Source organism: Boleophthalmus pectinirostris, unplaced genomic scaffold (assembly GCF_026225935.1).
Source record: "Boleophthalmus pectinirostris isolate CB_2022bp ecotype Guang Dong unplaced genomic scaffold, ASM2622593v1 HiC_scaffold_7, whole genome shotgun sequence".
Classification (NCBI taxonomy): Eukaryota; Metazoa; Chordata; class Actinopteri; order Gobiiformes; family Gobiidae; genus Boleophthalmus; species Boleophthalmus pectinirostris.
In genome coordinates, this window is record NW_026571473.1 from 22,846,388 (window position 1) to 22,856,312 (window position 9,925).

General features: G+C 37.1%; 2 protein-coding genes across 2 annotated transcripts; both read right to left on the reverse strand.

The window, feature by feature from the left end:
• Positions 1-4,038, reverse strand: tmem165 (transmembrane protein 165). The gene is made up of 6 exons (XM_020918785.2): positions 3,674-4,038; positions 2,958-3,183; positions 2,706-2,881; positions 2,152-2,334; positions 1,856-1,961; positions 1-1,364 (listed from the first exon to the last, which is right to left on the reverse strand). Exons 1-6 carry the CDS (start codon positions 3,818-3,820, stop codon positions 1,288-1,290), a joined length of 915 nt encoding a protein of 304 aa, XP_020774444.1. The 5' UTR covers positions 3,821-4,038; the 3' UTR covers positions 1-1,287.
• A 989-nt stretch (positions 4,039-5,027) lies between these two features.
• On the reverse strand, positions 5,028-7,281 carry srd5a3 (steroid 5 alpha-reductase 3). The gene is made up of 5 exons (XM_020918970.2): positions 7,019-7,281; positions 6,776-6,936; positions 5,869-6,057; positions 5,532-5,657; positions 5,028-5,423 (listed from the first exon to the last, which is right to left on the reverse strand). The coding sequence occupies exons 1-5, from the start codon at positions 7,243-7,245 to the stop codon at positions 5,167-5,169; spliced, it is 960 nt and encodes a 319-aa protein (XP_020774629.1). The 5' UTR covers positions 7,246-7,281; the 3' UTR covers positions 5,028-5,166.
• Positions 7,282-9,925: the final 2,644 nt, after the last annotated feature.

A 9,925-nucleotide genomic window follows, 5' to 3' on the forward strand; every position in this document is an offset into this window, starting at 1 on the left:
TGATTTCAAAAGGTTTTATTGATTTGGATTTCACCCAACTAGTATTACAATAAGTGATTCTGAATTACTACTACACAGTGGGCGCAGACTGTCAAATATTGACAACGCGGCCATAGACTGATCCTTAAAAAAATATTTCAGTTGTTACAATGACCACTCCCCGTCTGTTTACAGAACTTTTCCCCAGAAGGAAGGGTAAATAAATAAAACTTAAATCTTAAATACAGGTGGGCACATTGCTGCTGGGAGACCAAAGGGAGTGACGTCCCATTTTAATTATTATGTAGAAAATAACTTTACTTTATTATAAGATTCAATTTTAATGAAAAAAGAAAATTTAAATTATTCAAATATTGATTTGGTTTGGAAAGTTTAATTTATCCCATTTTTATAAAAGAAAAACAAAAAGAAAACTACAGCTATAGTATGCAATCAATAGACTGCATCCATACAAGTAGTGATTTCTGGGCTTGAGCAGAGACAGTGGAGGTCATTTGCAATTTCAAATTCTATGTAGATTATGTAGATAGTTCCACACTAATTGGTTAAACATAGGATGTGGCTCCCCTTGGTGTCTGGAGAGGGGAGTTGCAACATAATACTGTAACTGAACAACACAAATTAAAATGAAAAAAATGTAAAGAATTGGTTTCAGGACTGCAGCTAAAATGTGTATTTAAAATAGTCTACTGTCCCCGGACGCAACTTAATTTAAATTTGAATTAAAATCAAAAAGGCAAAGAAAGGCTGATACAAAGAGTTTAACTGTGGACATGGACCACAGCTTTAAAACATGAACAGATCGGTCACACAGTTGAAATTACATTAGGGATCAACGGTTACCACCCATCCATAATTACAGTATGGACTTATAGACATGAAACATATAAAAGGTGTACAACCCCTTGAAACTGAACTCATATTTCAGTTTTCATCAATCATGAAATAAAACGGTTATGGCCAGTGGTTAACCCTTAGCAGAATTACAATTTACAGCCCAAATGCAATCTATTGAATTGATTTACACTGCATTTTATTAAGAGGTGGGTGGTCACCGTTGAGGTATTTTGAGCAATAATCCAGCCATTACTCTGAGAAAGTCCTAATCCCTCCCAAAAATAAGAAACACTTATATAAATGCAAAGGTCCCTCTATGGTAGATTCCACTGAGTTACAGACATTGGCTCCTGATCTGTCGGGCATTTGTAAAGCAGGATTAAAACAACACAGCAATGTACTCACATTTTACATTTATGTACAGAGTAAACCTGAATAATTTTGATCCACTCAAAGTCCAGTGTCCGGCTTGATAAAAAGAGCTGAAAGGGCAAAGGCCAAAAAGACGATTCCTCCAATGATAGTAACTGTGGACAAGCAGAAAAAGTAATAAGGTAATAATTATTTGGCAATAAGTGGAAAGACAACATTTGCAACTGCTACTCTTCATATGCAAACACCAAGACAAATAGCAATTGGTAATTTCAAAAAAACAACAAAGCAAGACTCACAGCCTGACTTTGTAAACAGGAAGCCAGGCTTGGTATTTTTCACCACTTTTTAGGTTGTTTACAGTTTATAAAATAGAAAATCATAAAATTATGTTTTGCCATCTGAATCTGGACTTTCTGCTATGAATAGTAGTGAAGGAAGGGAAACTGGGGAGTTGTCAGAAGCTGTAATTATTATTAATGTGAGCATAAGAAATGTTGTATGTGTATTTATTTACTAGGCTTATTACCTAAGCTAAAATGTTTTTTTTTTCACTGAGGCATTCAAAAGTATCCATTTGATTTTATCAGACAGGCCTCATAAGCAATAGAAAACTTCAACATTATTAGTGTAGTAGAGAACTTGCCTGTTCGAACTGAGATTTTCTGAGCAATCATTCTCCCTCCGATTACGGCCAGCCCAGTGCACAAACAGTGACCAAATGTGCCACCAACAGCCACGCCAAAAGGGTCCTGTGAATCAGAAATCAAAACAACTTCCATTATAGATAAGTTAGTTGCTCCAAAATTAATTGGGGCAATGGGGGTTTAAAAAGATTATTCTGGACATCTCTAGTCAGTTAATGTAGTATTAAGACACAAAACACATACATTTAATGTGAGGCATGAGGTACATCTAAACTATACACAGAGTGAAACCAACCTCCCGGGCAGCAAGAATGATAGTGGTCAGCTGGGAGCGATCTCCCCACTCAGCCAGGAAGGTGAGGGTGAAGGCCTGGATGAAGATGGGGGAGATAAAGCTGTGCCACTTCTTCTGAGGCAGTGGGGCTCCAGCTCCAGCCTCAATGTCTGGGGCCCCGTTCACAAGTTTTGAACGCTGCAGCTGCACACAGGAAATAAGAAAAGATATAGCATTGGTAAGTCTAATGGAAAATAACAGCTTGGTTGTCAAAAGTGTCGTAGGCCTACTAACAGCTTTAGAATTGGTTTAGTCTAGATTTATACTAGGTTATATCTTGGTTATACTTGAAATGAAATTAATTTATACAGTGGTACTTAGGCTAAAGCCTGAGAACCACTTCTTTCAACCATTGAAAAGTCAGTGAAGTTGTTTACATGTAATTATCCTTAATCCTCCAGCATACACCTAAACAGAAAATAACGTGTGTCCTCATTTTGTACTTTTGTTGCATAATTATAAGTAAAGTCTCTTTAGACAACAAAATGTTTTTAATTCATGTGATGTCGTCGTACCTCCTCATCCTTCTTCTTGATCTCTGCCTGCACCTCCTCTAGCTCCTCCTGACCCTCGTCTGGACTCATCTTGAGTCCCTCTCGCAGCATCCGGATACCAAAGATGGCAAACAAAGCCGTGGACACATAATAGGTATAGATTCGAGGTATGATGGTGGTGGCATAGCCAAAAAGCACTGTTACAAGAGGAAATATTTATCAGAAGAAGCACAATCTACACTCCAGTTATCTCGGTCCACACAGATCACTCACCAGAGAGACAAGTCATAATAGCCAGGGCCAGCATCGCCCCTGTGAGCACAGTCAGGCGGTTATAACGCATGGCCATGATGGCCGCAATGAAAAATGTCTTATCTCCCAACTCTGAGACGATGATGACAGAGAGGGAAGCCACAAAGGCATGGATGAAGCCCAGGTTCCCTTTCTTTGTGTCATCCTCAGGGCTTACTGGGCCTATGGGGCGAGTAGTTGGGCCTTTCTGCAAATAATGGACACAAAATACAACTCTAATTACGTTTTATTAATTACTGACACATTAAAATAACATAAATATTCACAACACAGCATTCAAGGAGAAAATGTTTATTACAAAATCGCCATGTAGTTAAATTAAATGTCATCAGGTTAAGGTAGTTTAATGGAAATATGTAATTCCATAACAAACAATATAGTTAATTTATGATGACCAATGAATGGTTTAAAGAACCCTCGTCAGTGCCACTTTTCACATATCCCCAGCAGACAGTTTGAGGGCAAATACTACCACTGTGTTTTATTTAAATGTGTGCTTTCTAATCTTAATCAAACTGTAACTTTCTCCTTGGACATAACCCGGAACACATAAGGTGTTAGTTAGCATGTGTTAGCTTTGAGTAAAGCAGGAGCATGAGCCGGGGCAACAATCAAGCCACAATGAACCCTTCATATGATGGTGCTTCGTGACTAATCTGATTTGATTAAGAAAGTACCTCTTGTAGTGGTTGTTCTTGAACCGGTTTGTTCTCTTCGGGGACAGCAGCGACTCCGACCAAAAGCAGCGACACAGCGAGAAGAAAGAAGAGGCGCACCACAGTCGAGCTAGCCCGTCCATCTCCTCCAACAACAAGGACGGACATTATTGCTCCCAGGACACAATTCAAGGAAATTTCAAAGTAAAAATTGGATAAGCAATCACATAATGCACCGGATTACTAAAAACTTCAACTTCAGAACAGCATCATGCATTAATATTGGTGCTCTTTGTAAATACACGTCACTGTTTAGCTGCCCGAGCTAACTCTGCTGAAGTTAGCTGCAGAGAGAGAAGTGGAGCCGCACGGGCAGCGCCATTGGCCCGACACGAGACAGACGTAACACGGGGATTGATGAGAAAGGCGTCGGACTGATCAATCATTGGCTCCTTACGCCGCCCGTCACTTCCAACTACATAAACTAGAAAAAAATAGAAGGCAATTCTTAGAAGAAAATAAATTATGCAATGGAGTCAAAGTTTCAGTCAGACATATGTATACACTGTTTTTTTTTTTGTTGTTCTTTTTTTCTCTTCACAATCTATACATATGTGTGACTGCAAAGCAAAAAAAAAAAAAAAAAAAAAAAGAGCAAAACAAATAAACAAAACAAAAAAGTACAAAAAATAAAATACCATAATGAACTGAATGAAACTATTGCATATAGGTGATGAAGGTAATAAAGGAATTGATTAGTGATTGGCTCATTGCACCACCTGTCACTCCCAACTACATAAACTAGAAAAAAAATAGAAGGCAATTCTTAGAGGGAAATAAATTATGCAATAGAGGCAATTTATCAGTCATACATATGTGTTTTTTTTTTTTTTTCACAATGTATACATATGTATGACTGCAACACCGAAAGGGGAAAACAAATAAACAAAACAAAAAAGTAAAAAAAAAAAAACCCAAACATATATATATACAATAATGAACTGAATAAAACTATTGCATAAAGGTGATGAAGCTAATAAAGGAATTATATGTCTGGATTGTATTTCTTACATGTTTCAAAGTACAAGTACACCAATAACCTATCACACTTATGTGTTGAGCCCTGATGAAGTTTCCTAGTCGAAACGTGTTGTCTTAAATAATTCAGGATACCAGATGCTTCATATAGTTTATTTATTGAATGATTTACTTTTGTTCCAGGTATCTGCACACCAATTCTCTAACTCACTGTGATCCAGAGAGCTCTCCCAGCATCCTCTCATCCAATATTGACTAATATTTACTTACAATATAGAGCAATTTGATTTTACAAAAAACAAATTAAATTAATGAAATGATGAACAAGTGATGCAAATCTTTTAAAACAAAACATATTTAATCAGTTTGAATGTACAAATGAATGGGGTAACCATGTGGAAAATGTTTTTCAGAGCTGAAAAATTATGATGTACAAAAATGTTTGACATCCCAAAATGTTATTGAATAAGACAAGACTACAACACAAAAGGTATAAATGCTTTTCTTTGTCTTGGGTATGACTCGAATTTGCACTTATAAAGGTCATGACAGAGCTGAGCGGCAAGTGCTTGGTTGAAAAAGACATAAAGAGAAACTAGTCCCCATGTAAATAGTCCTCCTGAAGCCACCCATAGTGAGATATAAATGAGAACCTCAGCAAAATAATGTGGACAGGACACAAACTCAAACCCTCCTCCTGTGGGCATTTTGTGGACCATGGTCTCAACATTTCCTGTGGAACAACAGAAAGGTTTTTAATTATGCATTCTGTAATATGGTCAATATATACCATGTTAAACATCAGAGCTTTTGTAAGTACATTAGAGATATACATTTGCACCTGATTTTCCAGTGCGTAGTTTTGCGAGCAAGACCATGGACTGATGCTGCAGTAATGAAGCAAAAACAAAAAGTGCACATCCAGCAGTGTGACACCAATTCACTTGAGAGAACAGTGTGCTACTGTCTACAAAACATAAGATACAAAGATAATGGTTTAATATTCACAGGGATTAACTACAAACATCAAGGCTATCATAGAGAATAGTAAAAATAAGGTACATACAGATAACATAGATTAACTAAAGAAGGACTGGAGAGTTAGAACATATATTAATCAGTATTTATTAATGTTTATATATACTTTATATTATTTTTTGTCATTTTCATACTCTCACCTTTTTTCGCCATATGGTCAGAGCAAAGTGCTGTCAGCCCGAGCACAATGTAATACACCAGGCCAAATAGATACTGTACAACATGAATGACTCCATCGGAGAATATACTGACAAAACAGCACTCGAGTAGTCTCCTGAGAGAGTGAAGCGAAAGCAGGAGGAGCAGCAGCAAAGTGGTGATCTGTGGGACTGGACATAGCAATGACAGCAGTGAGTAAAGATAGACAAAAGAATAGCACTACAGAGAGTCAATGAAAAATGATACACACATACAAATACAAATTTTTCTTTCTTCCTTATTTGCATGATTATTTACATTGCAGATTCTCAATTATGTCCATTCATAATGTTGATGCCTAAACTAAAGTCAAAATAACTCAAAACTTGTTTTAGATTTAAAATTATTTTAAAAAGCGACCATTATCTTTGTACCCTGGTTTACATTCCTTGATCATGACAAAGCAGAGCTGTGATGTGAACACCATTTCAGAAGACTACAGCGCGGTTAATAAAGCAAAGGGTGGCTACTTTGAGAAACTGAATATATATATATATATATATATATATATATATATATATATATATATATATATATATATATATATATATATATATATATATATATTAGTTGTGTTAGTTGTTAACTTTAACATTTTAAAACCTTTTTTTAAACATAATTCTACATATCTTGCATCATTTGATGTCTTCCATGTGAATATACAATGTCAATACAATACTATACATAAAAAAAAACCCAAAACTTAAAAACATTGAATGAGAGAGTATGTCCAAAGTTTTGACTGGTAATGTATATAAAAGGCCAAGCTCCAGTAATGAGCTCATCTTTGTGACAGGACAATACAAGCACATAGTAGTAACAGTAAATATAAGAGCAACATCAGCTTACTCTCTCTTTCTGCATTAGTGTTGCTTGTTCCAGTGATTAAAATAGAGGATAACCAAGTTAACCACGACGGAAGTGGAGGATGCAGGAAGATACTGTTGGTATAAAAGAAGAGCAGAGAAGCACTCCAACAGACAGACACTGCGTAAAAGTGCCAGAACCACCTGCAATGACAAGACAAGAGTGTTTCTTTAATAAGCCTGTGCTGGAGACAAAACATTCGTTTGGGTCACTTAATTGCCATACCTTTTTGGCACGTCAAAGACTCGCAGCCAATCATCACGTTTGAAGTTCTGCTTAGTCTTGCCGTAGCGAATAAGGTCTTGGAATATAACAACACCATATGATTTTTGGTAGTTTTTTGGTAGATGCGATAAGACTTTATATAAAACAAAAGCTACGATAAAACAGGATGCAAGGAAAGCCCATAATACGTCTATGACACTAAAACTAACCAGTTTGCTCCAAACCATTTTCTGTCGCACGGAGATGTGACTAGATCCATGGGATGTGATTGTTGTTTTGAGCAACACAAAAAAGAACCGTGTAGACACAAAATACGACATTCGTTCCGGACTGATTATGTTTTAAAGAAATTATTGGGCCAAATAAAGCTTTCTTAAAGTGGGGAAGCTAAAAGCTAACACCACCGACATTCATAAATATATTCATTATTGTTTGGCTTTTCTGCCCTAATGTAGGCTAGACTATAGAAAATAACCTTGGCTCCAATATGAACGTGTTGTTTTTCGTATGGATGCGTATAAATACGTGATTTCGAGCCAATGGTAAAAAAAAATATATATATATGTTTAGAATTTTTGATGGGTTTATTTTGATTGATTTTGCAAACTATGTAAATAGTATGACGCTAGGGGGCAGCCATTGACGAATTGATCCTAAAAGGGCTTCAATGCTACACTGCACACTGTTGCGTCAATCACAGAAAAAATTGAGCTATTTTGCATTGTTTATTATTACACACATTTTTGCATGATATGTTATAGTCCAGGGGGAGTCACAAACTTTCTTCCACTGTTTAATACACACATGCAGACACATATACATATATAAGGACCAACAAAAGTTCGACGACCGCATTTTGCCCTCAGACTGTGGTCTGGACACCTTTAGTCTATAGTTTTTGCAGAAGGTTTATAAATCCACTTATTTGTGCGTCAAAGGTAGGCATAAGTGTATATACATGCTGTATATGAAGTGATGGACCTTAGGCCTTTGAGGCTACAGATTCCAGGATGCCTCTCGGAGCACCTCAGTATCCTGTCTGAGGAAGTGTGCGATGCTTCCTCTTCCCTCCCTTCCTACTCCTTTGTGTCCTCTTCTCTTTTATTGTGCCAAGGTCTGACAAGACTATAGGCCTCTGACACATAACTAAAGACTCTGCTTTGTTTATTCATTCACAAGATTGGAAAGACTGTATGGTGATGTATAATATAATGACACTATTCTATTTCTGTCAACATTTTACAATTAATGTTTTTCAATCCATCATACAGTTGGTGGAACTAAATTCTACTTTTGTTTTGCGTTTTGATTGATTCTTGATTCATTCTGGGACAACATGATGAAATAGTCTGAGAATCGCTGTAAAACTTTGTTAAAAGGGAATTGTTGAAAGAACATTTTTGTTTGACTCGCCAGAACCCACTTTACTGCTTTGAAATCAAAAGTGTGATGTGAACAAGCACATTCCCTTTCCGAACACTGGCACTGTTTTTAAAAGAGGTCCCACTGAATGGACAATGGTCTGGAGGCATTCTTCATGTCTAATTGTGAGACAGTGACCTTTGAAAACCCCAAAACCAAAGTAGCAACACAAAAGTGCCCAAACCAGCAGGCTCTCTAACTAACAGATACATTTTGCATTTTTGTTTGTCTTGTCCAACTTTTGTTGTTTTCAAATCATCATTAGTGATACTTGGTTAAACAACTTTCAAACAGGCTTCAGATTTGGAGAAAACTGAAATGGAACTAGGTGTGTAACTCAGTAATTGCATGATCACTGCATAAAATGTTAAGGTTTGGCAAGAGGGACCCACAAAGCAGAGCCAGGACTCAGTCAAGTTTTAACAGTTTATTTTACAAACAGAAGGCAAGGAGCTGGCTGGCTTCTCCAGAGGCAACAGCAGACAACCACGGAGACACCTGGGCGAAAACAGGAGCAGGTAAGTCCAAAACAAACAACAAGCAAAACAAGTATATATCCAAGAGCCTGATAGAACGCTCCCAAACAGGACGGAATTATCTGGCAAAGTGGTGGTGAGAAGACCAGGGCTAAATACAGAGGCTGATGAAGGAATTGATTGCAGGTGTGTCTCATCTGCTCTGGAAGAAGCCAGCCACGCCCCCTGCCACACTCAAGCTCTGCAACAAAAGGGGGAGGGGGAGAGAACAAAAAAAAACAAATCCTAACATAAAAATTATTACGGAATATTTTGTCCAATGCAGCTTATATAAATAAAATAATCCTACTTTGATATTTTGTTTAGGCTGTGGTTTATCCTTTATGGATCACTGCACATTTTTTGGAAAGAGCATAAGATTATAACACATCAAGGAGTACTATGGAAAACAAACATTGAATAAAAGTGGAAAATCTTTCATTTCCATGCTCAGTGCCCTCCAGGAAGTGTTGATGTGACAGATGGCAGACAGAGAATCCCTGTAGAAGTGACCAGGTCAGGAAACATGTGGACATAAATGTACTGTACCACCCTATGTCCCCAAATGCACTAGCCAGACATCAAAAGCTTCATCACTCTTGTTCAGCAGAATTTGATAGATATAGAAATCTGTCAATCCTGTCACATGAAGTTCATAAAAGAGGAGCTGTTTGGAGAATCAAAATACTAAGCCTGCAGGTGTGGACAAGGCAACAAGTTTTCAGAGGCCTAAAAATCCGGAAGCTCAATCTTTCTCTCACTAAACATAACATGGACTTAAAAAATGTACAAAAATAGTCTAAACTGTATATAAAGCCATAAATAAAGCTGCACATAATTAGCCTAAATAAAAGATCAAATAATAGCTCTACTAAAAGGCTATAGAAAATAGCCTATGTGTAACAGGCATGGCCCCTTCATGCATGATGGGCCTTCACTGAATAGCCCAATTAGCCAATAAGGAAAAAAA